Raw genomic sequence first — 26904 nt, forward strand, 5'->3', positions numbered from 1 at the left:
AACACTATTATGTCGATAATATTTATGGACGCGCGATTCTACAAAAAATGTAGAATGGAATTTTTATTTTTTATTTTTCAATGTCTTATGCCAATAAACGATTTTGTAAATCTAAAACAGGCGGAGTGTGCGGGACACGCAAAAACCATCTAATATTCGAAATTCAGCCATCATTAAATATTTGCAAGTATGCGTCATCAATAAATAAACTAACAAAAACAATCTTAATCAATCAAGTTCTTATATACAGTTGTGTACAGTTATATTCTTAATTATGAATTAACGATGACAGTATGTTTAGCTACCTACGTCTATAATAATTATAATATAGGCATTGTAACACACTAATACTTCTATGCCGAGTGCGTGTGTGCGACGTCTCTCCGGTCACTTCTGGGAACAGTGGACGACCTGTGACGACCGATGGGGCGATGACGTAGTGACTCTGTTCTCACCTTGACTCTGATCGTATAATAATTATAATCACACACTATATTAATAACGGTTACAATTATTGTTTAAGTGCGACAATTGGAGCGACAGTTCCGCTGAATAAGTAATAACTGATAATACCTATTTATGATTATTTTTCCACAACAGAAACACATAGGTACATTTTTTTTTTCACTTTCGTACCTATATAGAGTGTGTTATTATGTGCTTTGTCCGCGTGTCATGTTATGTATGTCAAATATTATTATAATATCAACAATTACACGAATACATATTACACGATGTATCATAACAGTGTATTGTATGCGTTGTGACTATACTTTATACTATATTGGCTTTAAAATGTTATGCACAAGAATCCCTGATTTATATCTGTTTTAATGGTAATAAATTAAAATAAAAGTCGTCGATTCGATACAGCTCGAAAGTATATCCGTATATGTAACGACGGCAGTTGTTAGTTTTTTAAAAAGCTTACAGATGGGTAAATTTAAATATACATTAAAATTAATAGTTTCTCTCTAAAAATAAATAGTTTATTTTATTGGCAAACGTCTGTTTAATTGTGTCCTTGTATTTTTCAGTTTTAATCTTGGACGAAAAATACGCATAAAGTATATACACTTTCATAAAAAATTTTGTTGATATTCCTATCAAAGTTTATATTTTATCCTAAACCTGTACCCACAATTAACACTTTTAGGGCTCCAGTGGCCAACGTGTAACTCGATGCCTACCATTGTATTAATGAATAAAATAAATGTTTTTGTTCATATGATATCAATGCATATTCAAATCATTAATAAGTAATGCAAAGAATTTATCTTATCCACGCAAAAAGAAAATATTAATAAAATATATCTACAAGTTATACATGGAACATTGGAATTTATTATGCTTATTTCGACAGTTGTAAAAATAAATCAATCGAATTAAAGTTTTACTAAATACTCAAACGCATAATATTCAATAGCAACATGAATGTTTAATATATATGAAAAACAATATAAATAAAACATTTTAATTGTATGTTTTTTTCAATAATTGAAATTTTATATTGTATTACAATAAAAACAAATATGACTTTATACAGGCCAGTCAAGAATTACAGAAACTGTAGTTAGAAATTATTATTGCTTACAAAAACTATCAAATTACAAAAAAAAAAAAATATATATATATTAACAAAATTAACATTTTTTGTACCGCTTAAATGGTAATAAATAAGAACAAAAAAAAAAAATTAAAATAAATACAATATTTATAGTTAAAAAAAAATGTATAATTCATACACTATAAAATAAAATAACGGTGAATAGTGATTCAATTAAAATTAATAAAGCATTTTTAAAGTAAAAATTAAAAATGTGATTATCTAAGTAGTAACGAAAAATCTGTGCGAACAGTATATAACAAAATTTCATCTCAGAGGTATATTAGCGACAAAAAAATTCTGTATGTTCGAACTCAATAAAACAATAATTATACAATAATTTTTAAAAATTAAAAAAATAGGTAATTAAAGTCATAAAATAATTTTTATGCAACATTTAAAAACATTATTACGATGTAGTACAAAAAATCAAAACAATGCGACATATAAATACGTGTAACACATCTCACACCGCTTTTCCCGAAATCCGATCAAAATAGGTACAAGCACCAAATTTTAGCGTTAGGAAATGAGTTCGGGGTATTATCGAGTTGAAAAACGAGTCTCTAAGTTTAATATTTATAACGAGATAAAAAATATTATAATGTCTAAAATGACACAGCCATATTTATGTTTTTATAAAACGATTAATAATTAAAAATGTTAATCGCTCACAGCCATTAACGGTTTAGGTATTCACTTTGGTTTTCGGATGAAACGCAACACTAGATAACCTAACAATCTGAACACGATAAGGAAGCCGAACAGTATCGCCGTGTTCAGCCATAACGGGAACGATGCACCTTGCGCGTTCACAATGTCCAACGCCGGTATAAAAGTCGAGTTTTCACACACCGCATACTTGGATTGTTTTGCACACCTGTACGAGCAACATACAACATTATTTTAGAATAGGTTAGGGTAAGTGTAGCTATACGTAATACAAGATAGGTAGGTACTATTATAATATAGCCAGGCGTGATATGATAATATGTGCATATAGGTATATACAGTGGCGCCAAAGGGTATCATATAGCTGGCCTTGTGTAATATTATTTTTCTTATCACCCAACCGCCCACCTAGTTTGGCCCCTCACATAATAATAGTTATTATTTTATTATAGGCACCTAATTAGATAAAAATTATACACGTAGCTAGATAATTACAAATGCTAAATGCTGATACCTCGAATACAATCTACTTATACGTCAAATTTGTATATTATTTAAATTACCAATAAACAATGTATATTATGTAGATATAATTCAAGAATACCCAGCAATCTACACACCTCTTCGAAACTACGAACAGCTTTATTGTACAAACAAGATTTGTTTATGAAACGTATACCTACGAATTTTGATTTTTTTTTTTAATTGTGTGTTATTTATTTAGGAATTGTTATCAGAGAAGTTATAAGCAGCAAGATCTTTTATTTTACTTTTAAATATCTTAAGACTTTTTTTTTTTGATGAATGAAGCGAATAGAATATCGTGATTTTAATTTGATCAATATTTCAGAACTTTTTTTGCAATAACTCCTTTTATAATATTTTTCGAAGTAAAAAAATTGTAATTCATTAGTGGGTCGTTGCGGTCAATTTTCCCATGAGATCTGAATGAGAATATTTTGGTACCATTTTATAGGTGTTAAATATTCGTTCAGAGAACTTTATTTATTAGTTGGTTACGTGTTAGGCACTTACAAGATTGGTTCCCCGTCGCTAAATTCGACGATTTGCATGTTTTGATATGCGTAATGCACCATACTGAGATACTGCATCCACTGCAACCAGCTAGGAATATTTGTCGCCAAGTAGCCGCCAAAAAGTTGTGTGGCCAGCGTGTACAGGGCGCTGATCGTAATCGAGACTTGCATGTCCATGCAAAACGCTCCCACGAAAAACCCGACGCTCTGTAAACGGAAAAGGTAATTTTGTTGTTTTCAGCAATCAGACAAATCGCACCGCGAAATGTATTCAATTCAATTTACCTGAGCGACGATGGTGTTCAACAGCAGAAACATTAACAGGGTGAAGAAAGTACTAAAGCTATGCATGCCGAGCATTGGGTAGGAGATCAGATGATAGACGGCTGGCAAGGTGATTGTCAACGGCAGTTCGCCGACCATTTTGGCCAGATAATACGCGCTCAAGCGATACGCACCACTCTGGCGTTCTTTATTGATGACTTCTCTTTCGGGAGGGACTGTAACACACAACAAAATCACAGTTATTGATAAATGTATAGCAGTATAGGTATATTGTGATGCAGCCGCCATTACATAGCTATACACAGCAGCTAGTGTACATATTATTATAACGCTGTGGTCTCGTCGTATCGAGTGATCATTATGACATTGTGCAGGTACTTACAAGACGACAGTGTACCGAAATGAGCAAAAAGCATCCAGTAAGTAGTGGAAAAGAACATCCATCCCTGGATGTTCTGCAAAGATTGTTCTGTACGCGGCAATTGAAACCACAGCAGACCGGCCAATAGGCCCAGCGCAACGGTTTGCACCCAGTTCAGAGTGCTCAGCATTTGAGGACGCGCTTCTTGAAAGTTCCTCTGGCTCAACACCTAAATAACGAAATACCATATAAATCCCGTGTCGTATTATAATTATACTGATGTGTTATTACTTTGAACTGTGTCCAAAAGCTGGTGGGCCATTGCCAAGTAAAGTCTTCGTCAGACGTAGAAGTCGAAGAATGGCTCTGACTGTCGGGCCATAAAGTCTTCGCCTCGTCTTCGTGAACTACAACAAAGTCAAAAGTTAAACGATGTCCACCACTATATTACAGTTGTACATTTGCACCACAAAACTAAGCTGTATACACACCTCTGATGGCAGTATAACACTTTTCATTGCTATCTGTAGAAGAGTCGCTGAACGCTGTACAAATATGACCGTTGGTAGCATTCATGGGCCATTGATAGTTATCTGAACAATACAAACAAACGATTAGATTAGAGCGTTGGATACAATAATTGTAACAACATATTATCTGTCTAACGTTTATGGATGTATTAATGAAGTTTTGGTAGGTTTATAATAATAAAAATAATAATAATATTAATTCTTTAAAATATATATGATAAATGATAATATATAATAATCATACCATTGTTATGATTGTGACGATAGTTATTTAGGTACTTGTCACACGTGCAATTCAAATGCAACAATTCTTGTTGATAATAATCGTCCTGGGCTCTTTGTGCAGCGGCTATTATCTTTTGTTTCATTTCTTCTGTGCCTTTAACTTGTTCCACTATAAACGAATAATAATATCGCAGTCTTAGTAACATAACCACAACAGGTCATAGATAATTAAACACTATGTTTGATGAAACTTACGAATGAAGTCAGCCGGATTGTAATGTGGTGCTATCGTCATTCCAATGTTACTAAAGAAATTTACTACTTGATTGATGTCACCAAAGTATGCAGTCTATATATAAAACATAACAATAGTCTTAGTTTGTGATATATATATGTATAATATATTTAGGTTGATAGGAAGTGCTGTTTAACGCTAAATATAAAATATAAAATATGAACATATTTTATGTTTTATTTTAGTGTTTCGTACCTGTCCATTACAGATCAAAAGTAGTTTGTCAAACATATGAAATATTTGCGATGACGGTTGGTGAACAGTAACTACAATAGTTTTCCCTTCTTTTTCGGCGTATTTCTTTAGCGACCACATCAATTTGTAGGCCGAATGAGAGTCCAGTCCAGTCGTGGGTTCCTAAATAACATACAACGATAGTGTCAATTAATTCAATTCAAGCTGAAATATTTTCGACTTCTGGGTCTTATACTTACATCTAATAGCATCAAAGCGGGATTGGTTAAGAGTTCGCAAGCGATGTTTGCACGTTTCTTTTCGCCCCCGGACAAACCACGCTTCATGTAGTCTCCGATAACTAAAATTAAACAAGTGTACATGTGAAATTAGTTAAGTTAACATTTAGTTAGTTCATATACTATCATAAAGATGAGATTTTTTGGTTTTTTAAGTATGAGCAATTCATGTGCTTGCATAATATTTTTATCACATAAACTTAATCAAGTACCTATAGTTAAATTATTGTAGAATATTATTATCTAAATAGAGAATTAGTTTTGTTATTAAACACAATATTTATATATGTTGTAGCCTGAAAGTATTTTTTGGTTAAAAAAAAAAGTGTTTGATAAATAATAACGAGGACACTGCCGGTTTAGTATTACTGCAGCGGCGGATATATTATAAATTTGTCTTTGCCTGCGTAGCACTGCAGCAGTACTCGGTACAGAAACATAAGACATCAAATACCAATATAATATAGGTATACGAATCATGGTAATGTAATTTATTGACGGTGAATTATTCATTTTACAAGAAAACGGTAAACTGAATAATAATATGAATTCGAAGAAAACATCATCTAAACTCTGTGCACGGTGCACCGATAAGCTGCATACATTAATTTCGAGAACGTACCTATATAATAATATTTTATATTGTAGGTACATGAGTACATGATTATATAAAAACAAAATGCTCGGTAATATCAAGTTTACTGTAGGTAGGGTTCCTATACTGTCTTGTGACTTGCCAAAATCTTTATTTCACCACTCAATATAATAGTCCTACAGAAACTATTAAAACGGCTGCGTACCAACTGAGTCCCAATAAAACCATTTAGAACGAATTGAGTCCTGGCGTAACAACCGGGTTGTTTTAAGGTAAATACTAATTGAGTCCCGTGAAATTTTAAATGTAATACTAATCGAGTCCATGTACATTAATACCATAAACCCTATGGCTTACACTAATAGACGAGAAGTGTTGCGCACTAAGCATGGAAACACGGAGGGAGCTTTTCGGTGACTGGGCGACTCTGCAGGTATGTCTGGTAGTGAGGGGTAGCACGGTAAGACTTATAGATAGGTAAATAGATGATTCTATTTTGCCGCCAAGACTGCCTACATCACTGCAAAACATTTGATCGTAATTCTATGGTTATAGACAGTTCTTGTATAAGGTCTATGATTATTACTGACTGACTAACGTGCTATTAAAGTCATACAAATGTTGAATGATATAAACGATATCACGCAGTCGATGGTTTACTTTACATTTCACTGAAAATAATCTTCGGACTCAGTACCTATACCCGGGACTCAATTAGTACATTACTTTTTTCCTGTTAGAGTATTGAGTTTCAATTAGTAGCTATACAGACATAAATATCAGACGTGTCAGTGATTTAAAAATATGTATAACTATTACTGAAACGTCGGAGATGTTCGTATTTTTTTGAAAATCACAACAATACTTTGTACAACTCCTCGTGTGATTATAATATTATATTAAGTGATACTATTATACATATTATTTTTGTTTTAAAATAAAGGTAGGTATAGCTGATAATGCACGGCCGTCGGATATTGTATAGGTGCATACAATTTATATGTATATAATATATACATATATAGCGTAACACGAAGGGTAACCTTGGCTAACCTTTATGATAGATTAGCGTATAATACTCTCGTACACATATTTGTTATTCGCTTTTTTTGTATTTTTGATGCGGTTTTATTTCTCGATCGGTTATGCAACCACATCACTGCTATATACAGAGCCCGAACAAAGCACACTCGTTCAACAGTCCCCGTCTGTGTGTGTGTGTGTGTGTGTGTGTGTGTGTGTGTGTGTGTGTGTGTGTGTGTGTGTGTGTGTGTTTGCATGGAGCGTATATATAATATCATTTCCAACGATTATTCTAATCTAATTTATTATTATCGATCTATTATAATATATCATGTATAGCGCACCGCTGTTAATCTGAACCGGGTGCCTATATAATAATAATAATAATAATAATGTATGCGGATTTACATACTTGTATCTTGACAGTTGTTCAGATCGAGCACGTCTATGATATGATCAACGTACTGCATTTTCTGGCTGCGGGATAATGAGTCGGGAAGTCTGAGCAGTGCAGTGTACTGCGACCGCGAACATGAAAAATAAAACGAAACTTTATAATATCAGTCATTACTCGTGATTATTGAATACAGCCCAATGACGTTCATAATTATGTTAATAATAATAATAATAATAATATGCCGTCATGGTATATAGGTATTATTTGTCCGAACTGCGTTTTGTGCATATAAATACGAAGTACATACCTCGAGCGTTTGTCTCATGGTCAAGTCCGGGAAGAAGATGTCTTGTTGCAATACGTAACAGATGCGCCGCTTGCACCGCTTATTGAGACGTTCGCGATTCAGGTGTATGCACCCCGAGTCTAACTTGGTCCGGCCCGATAGACAGTTCAGCAAAGTGGTTTTGCCACATCCTTTAACACATAAAAACGAACAAATCGAAATTATTAGTAAAATTTTTACCACGATTGTGGATTATCATTATTATTATTCATAATATTATACTATTATTTGACCCAATACTTTTTAATATTGGCACCCAAACAAATATTATATAAGTAACATATATATAATATAATATATTGATAAAATTCTATTCTGGTTTTCTACGGTCAAATATCGTTAAAAACATAATGCGTCTAACAGGTATTTATCCTAAAGAATGAAAACATTAATAACCAACTATAATATTATATACGGTGTTATCACAATAATTAAAAAAAAAAAAAAAAAATAAGAGTTAAATTCGTGGAAAATTCAACTTATATAGCATTATTAATTTCGATAATCTTAAAATTTTTACCTATGTCAGCGGTGGGATTTAGTAATAAAGTACTTATATACTGTCGATATAGATAAACTATGTAATTACAGATTATTGGATTCGTTCGCAGTGCTGGACCTAAATCGTCAAACGCATTTTAAGACACAGTTATAATATGGTTTAAAACTAGTGCCACACAATTATGGTATGTGTTTACTTTATGATCTAACACTCTCACGGTATACCTGATATTTCTAATATTTGTACGGTTTATGCACTTTTAAAACTGTAAGAGTATTTAATTTGTACGGATCACTCGTTTTGTGTCCATGCATTCCTTTATTTTAGATTCGATTATTTTCACGGATATCGCGGCCAATGCAGCTAAACATAACGTCTTCGTAATCATGACGTATACCAGCTATTTCATATTATATTTTTTGTATAACTCGACGAAGCGCGGTATCCAACTCACCCGAAGGTCCCATTACGGCCAACACCTGTCCGGGTTTCACGACTCCACTGATGTTCTTCAGCACGTGTCTCTTGTCGTCCAGCGTCACCGTTAGGTTGCTGAAAGTCAACTCTATCGGCCGATGTGCGGGCAACGGGTGCATACATCCCGGTGGTTCTTGCACGTTCACTCCGTTTTCCAACCTGTAACAGAATATGAAACGATGACATTAATGTTGTATGAAATTAAACTTCGCCCGCTCTAAACCACATCTTGCATTTAATAGCTGGGGCGTATTGCCGTACAAGATACGACTCTAGAATTCCCATTGAATTTTACTGTTTTTTTTTTCGACCGACGAAGTTATTCGGTTAATTTCGATTATTTGATCAAGAGACAAAAATGTTATTACAATAGGTTCACCGACCCACGTGATGTATAACGCTGCAGCAGATGTCAACGAACCAGCTATATATATTAACCAGACGAAAACACACGCACGCAAATATATTATGCATAAGAGTGTATACGCGTATGCGTGTGTGTGTGTGTGTGTGTGGACCGATTTCGATTCGACATTGCAAATTTTCGGGTCTCGGAATCATTTAGCATCAGTTAACACCGATTAAAAAACCATACGCAATTTCGTTTATTCCCGAATTACGACTATTATTATTATTGTTATTATTATTGTTATTTGTTATTCGGCTGGTGTGATATGTATTATATTATACGAGTGCAGCAAGTGCGCAGCAGCAGTGTTTTGTTTTCCCCGTTATATTAAAGCCATGGTGCGCGCTACATTACTTATATAAATGCGTATGATAATGTGTACGCCGCCTCCGACTCGACGCTAAATACGTTTATTGTTATTATTCACAGCATATATTTTGTCCGTCTGCAGTGATTTCGAGATGTAAAAAAAGCAGATCGGGCTACGTTTTTTAAATATTTATTACATAGGTACCTGTATACTTCCGAGCTCGTTGGGCGCACAACACAACAACGATTATAACGTATAATAGGTAACGGCACAGTATACTGCTGCTGCTCGACAGTCGATAGTATAATGTATCGTATAAATGTATATTATAATGAGATTTGGGTTCACAGTGACCTTATCCGATTTCAAAATAAGCTTTTAAATAATACATCGAACGCGCGAAAACTGCAGCAGCAGCTGTTGTTCTAATATATTATATTGCGAGAGCGTGGCGGCGCTAACCCATTCCGCTGATGCGGCGAAAATAATAACACAAGGCAATAAGATCCATAGATTCGTGAATCATAATGATATTTTGTTATAATTTTTTTATTACTCTGTTCTTTGGATTATTCAGCGTTTCGTTTATCGCTGTAATACGCACCTATCTATAGGTACCTACGCGGTTTCTTTTGAGTCGCTTTAATTCGACAATAATGCACCGCGATACACGGCATTACAGCCGGACCGATGGTAAAAACACTTATTCCTACTATAACAATATTGTAATCCAAGTACCTATAACTATACTCATCAAGTTTTCATTCGTGATTACTATATACACGTAGTATCACATGGGCTGTCGGTAATTAAATCTAAACGAATAAACGCCGCGCAAAGCAGGCAATCTGAACGCGTAGGCTTAATCTGCAGATATTGTAATTGCACACCAGATGTCTATCGTATCGAGTAATACGTTTCGATTGTGACAGACGTCTGGAAAAAAAATGTGTCTCACGGTGTATGTGTCTACGTATCATCATAAGTTGTTATGATATTATTGTGTTTTTACGCCGCGTCCTTTGATGTTTAAGAAACATCGTTTCAACTTGCAACATCGCGCATTCATTTGCGCCATTGTACATAATATAGTTGCAGTAACTTGCCAACGAAGACGACTATTATATAGTTAGTATTTGAGAAAAAAAAAACTCGACATATTTAAATATCAATTAATATGGCGTATGTATAGTGCATATTATACATCGTGTACCGTATATAGCCTAAAGTTAAATAGTGCATTAAAACACGCATTCCTCAACTATGCACAATCTGACCGTTTACTATTATTATAGTCCACGGTCGCAGCTATGTGTATATAGTGCATATAAAAATGTATTGATTGCAATCGTATAACGGCTAGGCGAACGTACGGGCCGAAGTATAATAATTAATAATTATTATATCATGTATGCGTTTTAATCGTTTTCCGTTTTATTATTATTATATATTTTTTCTAGTTGGCAAGCGTCACACGAAGTCAACAACTTGTATGCACCGACGTCTGCGATGTTTATATATGTGTATGTATACACCAGCTCCTATAAGCTATATTATAGGTATACAATAATAATAATAATAATAATAATAATAATATATTAATATACGACCGCGAGTTCTACACCACTTTCTATTTCTCTTCGTTGCAGATGACCTGCTGACAAGACCGGTTAAACTTCATCGGGACGTATAGCTGGTACGCGCTGCACTATAGGTATATAATAATATATACACTGCACGAATATAATAAAATAATAATAACACAATATCTCGCGCAGTCGCTAAAAAAGCCTAATCATCTTCACTCGTTTTTTAAACCGAAGATCGATTTTTATTTTACGATCATAAATTCATAACACTTAGAAATATAGTAAAAATATATCCTCGGAACCGAGGGTGCTATAATAAACACTCATCACTCGTGCATCGAGCGGTCGAGGTTAAAGCTCACCCGCAGAAAGCTCGCAATATTGTACCGTTTTTAATGTTTGCCATGTAACACATAAACGAACTTTCTACAACTGCACGAATAGGATTTTTATTCGCCTATATATATAATACCGACGAGAAATTATTTTTAGATTATATTATTAAATTGTAGACTGGTTACGATATTTTCTGATAAGGTATAGGGATTAGAGAAAACGTATGTAAATTCCGAACAGACGACTGTATAAATTTACGGCTTGACAATAATAATTATAACTGACGAGCAAAAAAAAAAAAAAGAATTAAAAAAAAATCAACTTACAAACAATCAGCGAGAAGTTTCTTGATCATTTTGTACCACGAGCGCTGCAAGGTGTTCTAACCGCTAACAGCGAACGCACTGCAGCAATATTGTGTAGTGTACGTGCGTGGTGTGTGCCCGTTAAAACGCGATAGGAGGAAAAAATATTTCAAAACTATTTAGTCATTGGTCCACTGATAAAAGACCATCAGCAACACTTGGGCGGATGTAGGCCGTGCGAACTGTATTATTATTATTATTATTATTATTAAATGTTTTTATACGTTTTATCGACTGCCTAGTGCCTACCTACCCGCGTGGTTGTCGGCTGGCCGGTATTATAATTTTGCTAACGATCGAATTTTTTTCCTTATTTATATACATACGTATCATAACGTTTTCGATAAATCCGTTTTGGAGTTCGCAAATACGTGTGTGCGTGTGTGTGTGTATATACTGCGATTGTGTCTGGGTGCGGGGACATTCCGTTCGGACCGTGAGAGCTGCTATTGTTTGCCATGGCGAAAAAAATACAATTTCCGGAAAACGAGACAGAGATAAAAATATAGTTCGATAAAAATGAATAATTATATATATAGGTGTACTTAATATTAAAACCACCGCGGTCGATTCTATTTCTCTATATTATTTTTTTTTCATGATTATCTACACGATTTTCTCAAGAAACGTTTTAATCGGTCAACGTCCTTTATATAATATATGTTATTTCATATAGATGGAAAATCGCAATTTTTTTGTTGCAATAATTGATAACGAGTATGTAGTTTTTTTTTAATTCTACTGTTTTAAATTCACTGCAAATCCTGAAACTCGTATTACTACGTATAATAATATTATATTATATAGGTCTGGTATTGGAACTTTCTACAATTTATACATGTTATAATATGTATAGAAACCAAATGATGATTACATGAACTTTATTTATAACTTTTCTGAAGACCAAACTGTGTGTATGGCCATTGAGTATAGTTTACTATAAAGAGTTTTTAACGAATTAAGTTATCATTTGTAACAAAACGAAACAATAACTGTGCCTATATATGTAAAAACGAAAGTATGATATAATGTATAGATATATTTGTGATAAAAAAAATAAAAATAATGCATATTTTATTTATGTAAAAAAACGAAAAATTTAAATTAATTCAATTTCAGAGCTGGTTAGGTTAGTAACCACCTACATTTAATCCGTACCACCGCATTATTTAATACTTCAAAGTGCCCTCTATAATAATATAATATAAGACTGCATTTTGTCAGATGACTCAGTTTTTTTTTGTATTTTTCAAGAAAACTAGTCAGTAAAAGTGTTGACGACAGGTAAACGAACTCTAAATACGTGCAAATGAATATACAATTTAGAATACGATTTTGGTACTTATATAGTACACTTAAATAATATATTATATTCGTATGTACACCTATGCCAGATAAAACTTTAAAAAAAAACCAACGCAATTACCTATACGACTCTAGTGAATTCCGCAATAACGACGAAATCGCATTTCTAACGAAACATAAATACAAAATAATTATATTATATTATACGTACATGTATGGATTTTACGATCTGCCGCAGTTAAACTCGAAACGGCCGACAGTTATATTATTATTATCGCAGTGTACTCACAACAGAAGCGTTGGGTACCTACTACCTATACGGTCAACAATATATACCTATCCTGTTTGACTTGGATGAGATTTCGTGAATTCGTATCTGAGATGATTAATATTGCGAACAACATAATAATATTATGATACGGACCACGGCTACCAGATACTCGTATAACCGCGATGTGACCAAATGCGGGAACGATCGTCGTCTTGTGCTGTGAACGAATTTCGACTATAGGCAACACCGTAATCCCATCGAATCCGCTGAAGCGTACACCGAAGTGACCGACGGGTGATGACGGGTCGGTATCATACAAATAAGAACATAACCGCGGTCGTAGTTATTAGCCGCAACTGTGGTACATAATGTTATTATTTTTTATTGCAACTATTTTCGCAACGATAGTTTAGACGAGCTTGCCGAGAATAAGTATATTAATACGCACTACGCGTATATACTAGCAATAATAGTAAGAATATTTTAAACAAAATCGATTTTAGCTTGTAATAATATTATGTTGTCATCAAAAAAGCGTTTTTATTTTTTCCGTAACTTGAAAACGATTTAAGGCTGGAAAAGAAATAACGATTTAAATCTCTAACGGCATCCGAAAACGACGATGATTATGATAATGTTGTGGCGCAATGAATTATCTGATTTTAATTTTATGGGTGGTGCTGGTGGTCTCGAGTATTTTAATAAAATATTATAAGTCCGAAAACCTGGAATCCTCGGACGCCGCCGCACGTCCACCAATTAGCGAGTAACACAATTCACAAACACACAAGTAAGAGTCCTATTTATAGGAAACTACTAATAATAAGTGTATATACATAACTAAGCGTGTGGGTACGAGTCGTGTCCGCGATTATCTGCATAAAATGTGCGATCAATGACCCCCCATATTATATATTATACATATATTGTATTTATTTGTTTAATAATAAACACGCGCTTTGCCGTGAAGTAATAGTATTCTGACAGTATATGCTAATATTATAATACCAAAGTCAGCATGCGTATATCGGCCTGATTAATGAAAATAAAATAAAAGGTAAAAAATTCGCGGTTCTCGCTGCGCCGTGCCGTTCAAACACAAAATATTCGCGACGTTCGTGTACAATATTTTACAATATTGTTATTACGCCGGTGCAATACGCAGTGCGTTTTTTTAAATGAAAATCCTTTCAGGCAAAAAACTTGCACGACGTGTATAGATCGCGGCGGTATTTTTACTTTATTTATTATTGTTATATATTATATTTCGTCGTCGTATTATATTATAGGTACAGGTGAAATCGGACGGGGGAGACCGAGGAGGGGAAACGTCGCCACCGCCGCCGCCGCCGCTGCCGTTCACTAGGGCAATGGGTCCGGAATGCGGAGCAGCGCACGACGATTTATAATACACCTATACAGTGTACATACGAAGCATATATTTATAATACTGGTGTTGTGCGTATCCTCGGCTGAAAAAAAAAACGGCACAACAAAACGCGAGTGGTTAGACGGATACGGAGAGAGAGAGAGAGAGAGAGAGAGAGGAGAGAGGCAGAGAGAAAAGTGAGAGAGAAAGAAAACTAATAAATAATATGTATAATAATAATAATAATAATAATAAAAAAAAAAACAATAATAATAAAGGTGTGCGATGATAATAATATAATATTATAATAATAATCGTTGTGCGCCGGCAAGTAGGTCGCTCGGTAAATTTTTTCGCGCCGAAGGAGAGGACCGTATAATATTATATATATAGTATCATAATAATATGTACATTATTATACGTCCGCGAACAGGGGTGGGGTTGATTAGATGCGGGGGGGTAGCGATGGGAGGGGGCGGGACAGGGGAACGGTGTGGTGTAGTGGAGGAAACGGTGGCGGCGACGATCATAATCGGTCAGTGACTCGCGGGCTGCGACGAGGCCGGAGACGCGCGCGGAGGGATGTGAGCGTGGGGTGGTGCGGGGAAGGGGAGGACCGCAGGTCGGACCGCGCTCACACCAGATTTCCTTGTGCTGTATCCGCGCAAGTGCCATCACCTCTTCCACCAGTGATACCTATACCCACACGCCACCCACCTATTGTGTGTGTATGATGTATAGCGTATTTTATTATTGTGACAATATTGCTGCTGGTAAAATACACCGTAACAGGCAGCGGTGGTTGTCGTAACACGGTATATCGTTTTATAATAACGATAACAAATAAAATAATAATATATGTTAATCGAGTGTGTGCATAATATTATGTGACTTGTCGGCGGCGCGGGGGCCTCTTTTGTCCGAATCACATTATTCCAAGTATGATATTATTATAGTACCTATCTATATAAATGAAATCGCTGTCGGTGTTTTGGCCGACCGTTATGATTGCACAATCGCGGGCGCCCAGCACAATTACAGTATTAAGTATGGACCTATATATATATATATATATATTTAACGTATACGTATCGCGATAATTACAATATTATTCGGCAACGGCTGCAACAATGCCCCCTGCCCACACCGACCACCCACTGCAGGTCTCGCCGGCGTCGTGTGTTTCCAATAATAATAATAATAATAATAATAATGTGTAACGTCGCGCAGACAGCGTCGTGGGGTCAACGGCCGGCGACGGCGAGCGCGTCTTGTCTCCGGTCTCGCGTTTTCGCCGGTGGAACCGACGACGTAGTCCCTTCTTCTTGCCGCCGTCGAGACGCGGTGCGCGACAAGATCGTGCCGCCGCGGAGATCCCACGTCGGACGGGCGCCGGCGGACGGGCCGATTTGCGGACGACTGCAAGGACGCGGCGCGATTTTCCGGGCGCTGCAAGGACGGACACGTGACCGGGACGAGCCCATTGTGCGAGTGTGTGCGTGCGCGCGTTTGGCGTGTACGCGCTCGGCGGGACGGGGCGGTGCTGTAGGCGAAGCGGCGCGGCGGCGGTGGTTAGCGCGCGTACACACGAATCTGGGACATAGTTCAACGGCCGGCTAACCGCGGCTGAACAACAACCGGGCTATATACACATTATTGTTATTATTATTATTATTATTATTATTATGTACGTGGTGTAGTACGTCTCGTCGGTTTTGTTTTTACCTTTTTCGCCTCGTCGCGCTCGCGATCGTAATCATTGTTCCACACGCCTTGGTTCCGAGCAAAAAATAACGCGATTCCCGTATCATCATAATATCGGGTATAACACTCGCAAAGCGGTATTGTGGATGGGTAGATAATGTAGACGCGTACTCTGTCGTGCCGCCCACCCTTCGGGCTCATAGCAGATATCTGTGAAAATCAAAATTAACCGTTTTGACGACGAGCGCGGGTTCGAGGAAATCGTCTCGCGGAGAAAACCTCTAGCCGAGAAACGCGAGGAGAGACAAGGACGACGCTCGCGAGTTTATAGTCAGCTGACGGGGGCGGCCGTTGCATCACGGAAACGAGACGGGGTGGTGGGGTTCACCGGGCGGCGCGGCGCTAGTGAAAGTTACCAGCGTGGCGACCCAGCGGCGGCCGGCCAACGACCTCTCCTCTCCACGAAATCGACCGTAACGGTGTGTGTGTGTGTGTGTGTGTGTGTGCGTGTGTGTGTGTGCGGCAGTGTCCTCCACCTTATTATAATAATGATACATATATTTTATACAATTATTGTTAATATATTTTTACGTGCACGCACGCATGTGTGATAATCTACACACAACATATTATTCATTTTTATCGCCGAGACGGCCGACCTCACCGTCTCGGTCTTAAAAATAATGATAATAACGATGAAAAAATAAATAAAAATCGATATGATATTATTATATTATGATAATAATATATAGAATTACATGCGTGCGGATGAGGCCGTCGACCCCGCGACGGGACGACGATAATATAACATAGTTACGTAAATTCGTCGGAGTGACGCCGCCGCCGCCGTCGTCGACTTCTCGGCGCGGTTCACGGGTCGCGCGAAAACGCGTGTATTATAATATTATTATTATTATTATTATTATTATTATACGAATGCCGATGATGATCGCGCGCGCCGTCTCCGGAACAAGCGCGCACTGCACCGTCGTTTGATTTATTTTCGCGAGTTCGGGCGGCAGAGTTATGCGCCGGCGAGACGGGGAGCGAAGAAGACGATAAGAAGGCGGCGGCGGCGGCGGAGAATAAAAATCGGGAGGGAGATGTGGATGATGTGTGGCGACGGAGGTGGAAAAGAGGTGCGTGCCAAAAAAACGCTAGGCTCCGGGTTCGTGTAGCGATACGACAAGACATTGTGTTCCGCGGTAATGTGGCACCGGGCCAGCGCAGCGGATCGCATCGCGCCTCGCGATGTGCCAGATTCGAACGCGCGAGCGTATACGTCCTGTTCCTTGCCGTTCGAGATTTGTTGTTTTCGCCGTCGTATATTATTGTTTGTTTTTCTCTCTGCGTAATACACGGGTATTATGTTTATAATTCAAAGACTGCCTCGACCGAAATATTATTATGTTTTTCATTATTACATTATTGTATAATATTATTATATTAGCTTACATCATACCAGAATGTAATAAAATATAATATAAGCGCTTGGCTTGTTATTTGGGGGGGGGGGGGTTAGTCCCAACTCATTTAAGCGTACCTCTGCCACGATACCACAACACCACGATGTTTGTCCCAAGTCTTGCAAAATATGGTGTAAGCTCATAAAATTATAGTTTATATTTTTATAATATTAATCTGTACAGTAGGTTCCGTTGACGATTTACCGATTTGCGTGAATAAACACGCACTTGTTATAGTCAGAGCTAGCTCATCATAGACATATATAGGTAGGTATACACATGGTGCCATCGCGGTGCTTGGGCGATCATTGCAACGGCCGCCATCGCCATCACGTCGGGTTTATAGTGGTTATGGAATATGTGATTGGAATATGGTGTAGCAGTAATTGAGTACTAAAACTTGGCATATGTACCGGGAATTAGTGCTTTCCGTGCTCCCGCAGCGTGTAGTTAGCGGGAGGTTTATGTTATAACCTCGGATAAGTGGATAATCGAAGGGGTGAGATAATACGGGGACACTAATTTTTATTTTTGTATAATACTCTGAAAACACTAAATGAACACTGAAATTTGCCGTTATAGAGCGAACTATAGTGCTTCTCTCGATTCCGCTAATTTCGAGCACCTGCGAAAACGCGTATATTATATTATTATGTATGTAAGGTTTCTTTTCGAGCGAAATCGATTTCGTGATCGCCACAACGTTCTTCGGTCGTTTCCCGTTTCACTCGCAAATCGTGTAATGTGTTTTACTAATTTTTAATATAATAACACTTCCTCCTATGCCGGGCTTATTGTCGTTGTCGTCGACTCAAATTGGGAGGGTTTGGTAGATATATAGGCTGTAGGCTTGAAGTCGAATTATTTGAATTTTAAAAAATCTCCAAATCGAGTTCCGAAAAAACGTTGGCACGGCATAGATTTAAATATTCAATATTAAACCAAGGCACTACAACAATAAATGTATATCCCTAATTTATATCGCGTATTATTATACAATTCAAAAAAAGATTAAAGTTTAACTTAATATTCAGTCTTTGGTCTTCAGTTCACGATCTGCAGATTGTTGTTATGCACATAATTTTATAACGTGGTACCTATACCGTATTATCAGCTTCATACTTGTCGACGTTTACAGTCGTGAAAATTAAAAAGACAATATCTAGGATCTACGCAAACGCCTATTTTATGTAAGAGCACCCTAAGTCATAAAACAGCTCAGACCGTACGCCATTGGTAATAATCGCAACCACCCTTTATAATATGAGTCCGTCGTGAATTATGTATGAGCTGCGTAGGTACACAATTTGTTTTTAAAATGCTGTAAATTCAATGCATCACAGTGGCCAATATTATTGCCGTCGCACACTGATTACATGAGTGTACTAGGAGGTACTATAGACAAAATATAAATGAAAGTTGAAAATAATAGAATCGCGTTTTTTCCTGAGGAATTTTTAGTTTATTTCGTATAATATTAATAATAATATATATTTTATATTAATATAAATCGGTGATGCAATGTTGCCACATGTTATTATTATTATTATACGCACACGGCAGCGGTCGCTGGCCCGACTGCATTTTTCACATATTATTGTATTATTATTACGCATAATAATATTCGAAGCGCGATATGTGTCGTAGATAATATTATTACAATATCGTAATTATTATTTTAATGTTTATAATCTACATTAATTGTGGTCTATACCAGTGTGCAGGATTAAACAATAAATAGAGCGTCGCCGTAGTCGTCGTCGCCGGAATAATAATTACCACGCAGCCGCGAGCCGGTACGTAAATAAACTTTTACTAATTGACCTCGCGCATGGCACAGTTCATTATTTAACAATTTCAAACAAAACAAAACTCCATATTATTATTGTATTCAAAGCGCGCGGTTATTATTATAGCCAGGCTTCCAGGTATTACAATCTGAGAAATTTTACACTCGTATTTTTAATTTTTAAACAAAACATTTAAAAAACAATTGGCTGTTTATCGAATTCTACGCGTGTACGAAGGACAATTAATTTTTTTTCAACTCGCACGTACCTGCTTATATTTTGTATTTAAATGAAAACCACTACGCACCGCAGTGGTTTATCTAACTCACGTATATGACCTATCTTTATGATTCTACTGCAAACATAGGATATTACTCATTTGCGCACGCAGTATATATTTATAAGTATTTGAACGCAATCAACACATCAGATGACCATTTAAAACAATAATAGCATTATGCAATCCGATAATTTGACGATTTCATAATATTTTTTCTAGAAAATGTATAGAATACGTATCATATTATACATCTCAATACCTGTATAACAAATTATGTTATATTAGACACTTTGAAATATATTTCTGTAAAAAAAAGTATATTTTATAATAAATTTCAAGTTACATAATGCAGTCATGATTTTTCAACTCAATTTTTGAATTACTGACCACTCTTTATAATTTGTGAATGTGTGATGATATTTATACAACAAGAACATCAAATGTTTGACATTATGGCTTTTTAGGTGTTTAATTTCTTCAACATGACGTCATAAAGATGCAATTCAGACTTTTAAAACGAAAACTTTATACTGTATAAGAGAACTCTAATAACTTTATTATTCTGGTTCAAAAAAATTTTTATTTCTGAAAATGTTTCTAGGTATCTGATATATATATAGTATAAATACCAAACGTTTAATTTAATAAGTATTATTTAAAATATAAATAGACAAGTAAAGCAAATATTTTTCAAAGTTCCACCATACGCACCACTTTTTGTCATAATATATTCTTTAAATATGATTATAAATAATAGTAGGGATTTACTGTATTGGTTCAGTGTGTGATATAAATTATGGACACAAAATATAAGAAAATTCAAACAATCATCAAAGTTAAAAAAAAGTTAAGGAACTAATAAAAGTCACTATGATAAAATATTGACAGAAAATTATAGTGTCATGCGCGTTAAGTTGTGAACACTCTATTCAAAATGTGTTGCTTTATATATATATAATAAATTATATAAAGTTACCATTCATTTTTACATAATACCATTTTTTAAATCAAATTCGTTGATGTAGAACTGGTAAACTTCGATATAATAAGATTAGAGGTATACGTACATCTATACTTGGGATTTTTATAGCCACAATTTTCATATACATACTTATAAAATGAATATATTAGGTAGCCTGCAGGTAACGTAAAGAAGTTATATTATTTATGAGTACGTAAAATAAAAATTTTACATCGACCAATAAAACTTTGAAACTTTACCACTATATATTATACATTTATTTACGTATACAGCCGAAAGTTTTCATTAATTAATTTATGAAAAGTTTTTAGAAGTATTTTCCAATACTTTTACAGCTTTTATTTTTACTGCAGAACTCGAAATAAAAGCTATAATTTTGTTTACATTATAGTATAAAATCATAAAAGAAAAATGTATATTACTCTATTTCACGCCATTTGACTTTTCGATTAGTTAAAAAGAAATCGGAGACATTTATATCTGTATACTTAAGAAAATTATGGTTTCTAAGAACTTAGTTATCATTTTAAAGTCTATTTAAAAGGTTTTTAAATAAATTTATTAATATTCTCTAGTCTTATAATAAGACTTAGTCTAATATTGAAATATTATAAATTTATAAGGATTCAATAAATTCAAGATTTCGTGTTATGAAATCATATTCAATTACTATTCATCGTCTTCCATAAGTCTACAGACGAATCACGAATGACAAACCAGATAAATTTTGAATAAATTAGCATATTTATTTGAAATATAGTAGGTACATACATCGAATTTCTGTTTCTTAAACTTGAAGATGATCGCACTTAAATTTGGAGCTACCGTGTATCAAAATTTCAATTTTACACAAAGGTATAATAAGTATTCCATGTTTTAGAAGTTTTTAATACCAATTAATTTGAAAAATCTATTGAATACGCATATTATACTAATGTAATAACAAAATTATAAAATTATGTTCATATTTAAATAATATGTATTAAAGATAAATCGATCAATATATAGGTACTTTTAAATAGTGTAATATAATAAAATAAATCAAAATAATGTTTTAATAATATAATATTAAAATTAAAAAATGTTAAATGAATCTATATATTGTACCTATAGGTCATATACATTGCAATGCTTATATATTTAAATGTATGTAATAGTTATATAAACATTTCAAGTGTAAGAGTATAACATTATAATTATGCCTTTGCAATTATAATGATTAAATGAAGTGACACAACCTCACGCATAGGTTTAATTTTTAACACTCCATATTTTTGTAATTAGTGCGTTATTAATAATTACGAGTAACTATATACTACATATTATTCTATATATATTATACTTAATTGCAGATAATACATATTTCTGTTATACACTGCAGTCATAGCCTATTTAGGTACCTATACGCTTGTGCAATGAGTACATATTACAAAATACAAATAATATACTTTTTCCTATAGTGGGACAAAATAATATTTGAAAAACGAAATAGAGATATACTAGAGAATTTGATACTGAAAATGAGTCAGTAACGTCTTTTTATGGAATTAGCAGTACCTATAACCATCTCATAATAATATACAATTACTACGACGAAACTTATTTGAATATGTGGTGTAGCAGTGTTCGAGTCGAGCTGTCCCTTAATGGTTTAATATAATATAACGATCGGTATATATGAAGAAAACGAATAAAGTATACCATTGTCCATTACTGCTTGAGTACCTACATTGTGAGTAATATTCGAGCTTTTATAAATGGCCAATAAAATACTATACAATAATACATATTATATTATTATGATATCGTATATGTAGGTATTGTAGGCTTTTAGCGTAATATTATTATATTTATTCAGTGAGACGTATGTTCGTAAATGTATATTGCACTAATGCACTGTGCTATGTATATTGCAAATTATTTTCACTTGAAGATCCACTTAACGTTGCGTTAATACTACCCGAGGGATGGCAGTGGACGAATGAAGCACAATGCTGAGCTGATACCAATATAATGATAACGATAATATTTTACTATTATTAACATTTTTCGATGGATTGACATATTATCCACCGAACGCACACGTATCACACACGCACAAACACTCTCACACATAATATGTATTTATGTAGTATGTATTAAAGATGTTAAACTACGGTAAAGGTACGTTTCTAAAATCGAAATAATCGTACGGAGGTTACGGGAAGGCATAGCACAAAACATATCGTACCTATATAATGAATTGTATTGGCGTAGTTATCCGAAACAATATTTGTTTAGAGTTGTAGTAAGTATGGTATTTACATTATACATACAAGGTATATCATAATATACAAAGTTTCACCGTTCATAAGAGTAGTGTCCTGCTGTGATGCTATTTTTATCGACTACTTAAAATACCAAAAACCGATGTACTTACAATTATTTCGCGACTAATATACGTGATTATACGTATACGAAAGATATTCAATAATCCTTTTACAAGCTTAAGTATGAATTTTTACAAATATAATATATTATATTTATATTTGAAATATTTTAAAATATTTAGGTTACCGATAATCAAGCGGACGCCTATACGATAGGCATAATTCAGACATCAGACACCGTGTAGGAAGAGAAACTGATACATCATACGTACTACAGCGCGGGTGAGTCTCAGTGCTCCGCCCGACAACTCTAAATGAACGACATGATTAATCACGTATTTTATAATATCACGACTAAATACAAAATATGTACTCGGCCGTGTATGTAATATTATATGCTTTATTTTGGGCTGCGGCTTGACTTTAGGCAACCCCAATACGAAAGTTCAATTATTTTTATTTTTTTTCGGGGGCCAAATTACGGCCGCGTTTTACCATTTTGTACGGACGAAATTTAGTGTCATTAGACGGACTTGCGGCGAAATAAACGATGCGCGCGCATCGGACGACGGTACAATGAAGCAGCCGAATGTACTTATAATATGTATACATATAAATACGCGGTTGAGTGGGTGGACCGGGCGGATTGATGTTGTCAGCAGCGGTTGTCGGTCGTTCAGTAGGTTGGTGGGAGGGAAGGAGGGAACACCCGGCGACGGCGGCGGCCAGTCCCGCGCCACTCGACGAGCGGTGAGAAGGCGGAGCGCGAAAGCGATACGGTGACCTTGACCCACATCGCAGACGGGCCCTTCGTGTGCCGGCGCTGCCGCCACCGACACCGCCACGGCACCACCGGGCGAGAGGTGACGGCGGCGGACGTTCAACTCGGCCGGTACTCGGCGATATGCGCGCACGCGTGTCATCGTTTTTCACACGCCGTCCGCGTCCGTCTTTTCTACGTTTTTTTTTACTATAATTTTTACGTCGAGTGTACAGCGTAGGTACACGTCATATTATGTGTAATTAAATTATATTTTACCTGCACGTCCCCGGGTCTGCGCCGAACAGATCTACACGGTATATACGTCATTATGTACAACTTGTTAAAATTGCCCCCGAATCATCCAAATCTACTTCCGCATTGCACACACGTCGGTGCACAGTGTAGGAATTTTATTTTTTAATTGAACTGTACTTGTGTTGATATTAATATTTCATCAAATTACTAATATTATGAGGTTAACCGATACACTTGTTCTATGTACTACTAGAAAGTTTCGGATTCTACAATAATTTACTCATCCACTCGTAGGGGTGATTGGCAGCAGCTTGCAAGTCTCGTTATAAAAACTCATAATGTATTCAAATTGTACATAACTATATGTGGTTTGAACTAACACATACTTTGGTCATACCGTAGGCCTCGGCCCCTAATACTGTTCTTTGTTCTTCGAGTTTGTTGGTCAATATCGTGAACGAGGGATCGAGGGGACACCATTTTTTTTCTCAAAATTCGTATAACACGTTAAAAGCGGGAACTGAAGGGTGTGATACAATTGTAATCACGAGATCAGCCTCAAGAGCGTCGAAACCTATGATACAACTGCAATATTATAGTATACCTATATGCTTCATATCGATTTCAGAAGAGACATAGGAAGAGAGAGCGTGTGCGCGTGCGCGCTCGCTCGCCGATTTAATATGCTCGGAATCACTAGCGGATTATTGCTGCGGTCCGTCTCCACATAATCAGTTTAGATCGAATTAATTTAATACCGTGCGATAGGTATACGGCGCGGGCAATTGGCGTAGCGGTGGACTGACGACGGATCAGCTGTAACCGTCATCGGGCGGGTGGGTCGGTCGGTCGGTCGCCGGTGCTGCGAGTGTGCCGAGTTGGTGTGAGTATAATGTTATAGTGGGTTACGACGACAAAAGTTTTTCGGACGTATCCAAGGCGACGTCGGGTGGGCGTCGACTGCCACGGCGGCGGCGCAACAGCGGACGAGCGGGAAGGGGGACGACACCGCCGCGTGCATTGTACGCGCATTATATTATTATTATTATTGTATACAAGGCGCATATATAATGTACTGGCGCGGTGCTGCTGCTGCTGCTGCTGCTGCTGCTGCTGCTGCAGAGTCATACCCTGCCCCAACATTAGTCGCGTTGTCTAGTCCCGACCTTGACGATTCATCAAAACACATCCTGTCCCCCCTCCCCTCCCCCTATTGCCCCATCGTGTCAGCACACAATATAATAATAATATAATATGAAATTTATATACACACACACACACACACATATATAAATGTTATAATGTACCTACGTACACACTTTGGCAGTTTGCTGTTATTATTGTACCTATATATATTATATATATTATATTTATATTATGCACATACATACATTATATGGGTGTATTGGGACGAGGTATTTTCATTTTAATTTCGTTTTCAAAAGGTTCGTGTCCCCCTGCATAATATATTATTACATATGTTATTATATTATAGTGTGCTTAATAATAATCGTTTTTATTTAGGTGTGCGGTTATTGTTGTGTACTTTTGTACGTAATATAATGTATACACTGCGAATTCAACGCTCACATAGTAATGTTATGATTTATAATAATATTATTGTGCATACGAGTGGCTGTCGACGAAGTAAAACGTATAAAAAAACTCTTTCCCGAGACGTGAGACTTTCCGACGTTTTTTTTTAGTGTTATTGTTATTAATTATTGTCATACAAACGTGAACCTAAACAAATATAAATTCTTTCTTTCCGGGGGTGAGTGTTGACAGTTGTGGCTATACTCTATTTAACCCCCAAATAAATCTCACCCTACTGTCCTAGTGTACTTATATGCACAAGGATATAGGTCATAGGACATAATATTATTGTGTACGATTATATTTCAGTATAACTGTACTAGTATGAAATACAGATATTATATAGCAAAACTACTAAGTCTCGTAGGCAAAAAAAATTTATATTATAGAGAATTTCGTTAAATAGAATTAAATATATTTGGTTTGGTTCTCAAAAATATTTCGTTAAACGGAGATTCGTTGTGTGGAAGTTTTACTGTATCCACATAATTCGCATTCGAATCGTTTATAGTATACCTATCGGCTATCAGTGCCAAATGGTATATTTTCGATTGGGGTGGGGGCAGGGTGAGCCATAGAGGCGGTTTTTCACACGAATTCCGCGTCATTATAAAATGACTAATCCGGAAATGCCATTATAACCTGAAAATGCATAATTGTGTGTGAGTTGTGTACTCGTTATTGATCACCTCCCACCCAACACCCATAAAGATAACCTATCAAATACACCACTGATATTTCCATACCGATTTAAGTATAATAATAATATTATGTGTTATAAATTATAGTATACATATATATTGTGTCGTAGATGTTTGATGGTGAACTGCACTCTGCTGATTATAGGATGTACTAGGTACATAGGCTCTAGCAGTGAACATCGAATACAATATATTAATATATTACATAGATACACATCCG

At 35.7% G+C, this 26904-nt stretch overlaps 1 protein-coding gene across 2 annotated transcripts in view; it reads right to left on the reverse strand.

Moving 5' to 3' along the window:
* Window positions 1–2217: 2217 nt before the first annotated feature.
* Window positions 2218–26904, reverse strand: part of LOC111029762 (ABC transporter G family member 9) — a 53558-nt gene continuing 28871 nt past the window's right edge. Inside the window, exons 1-14 of one of the 2 annotated variants that reach the window (XM_022308913.1) lie at window positions 11795–11913; window positions 8802–8983; window positions 7807–7976; window positions 7515–7620; window positions 5446–5546; window positions 5207–5368; window positions 4972–5065; window positions 4736–4885; window positions 4453–4554; window positions 4253–4368; window positions 3983–4190; window positions 3601–3815; window positions 3314–3522; window positions 2303–2486 (exon numbers count right to left, since the gene is read on the reverse strand). In XM_022308913.1, coding sequence (XP_022164605.1) covers window positions 2303–2486; window positions 3314–3522; window positions 3601–3815; window positions 3983–4190; window positions 4253–4368; window positions 4453–4554; window positions 4736–4885; window positions 4972–5065; window positions 5207–5368; window positions 5446–5546; window positions 7515–7620; window positions 7807–7976; window positions 8802–8983; window positions 11795–11823 — 2028 coding nt within the window. In that variant the 5' untranslated portion in view covers window positions 11824–11913. Of the gene's footprint in view, window positions 2487–3313; window positions 3523–3600; window positions 3816–3982; window positions 4191–4252; window positions 4369–4452; window positions 4555–4735; window positions 4886–4971; window positions 5066–5206; window positions 5369–5445; window positions 5547–7514; window positions 7621–7806; window positions 7977–8801; window positions 8984–11794; window positions 11914–26904 lie in introns of those variants that run through there. The other variant, XM_022308912.1, reaches the window with a different exon arrangement.

Source organism: Myzus persicae, unplaced genomic scaffold (genome assembly GCF_001856785.1).
Source record: "Myzus persicae strain clone G006 unplaced genomic scaffold, MPER_G0061.0, whole genome shotgun sequence".
Taxonomy (NCBI): Eukaryota; Metazoa; Arthropoda; class Insecta; order Hemiptera; family Aphididae; genus Myzus; species Myzus persicae.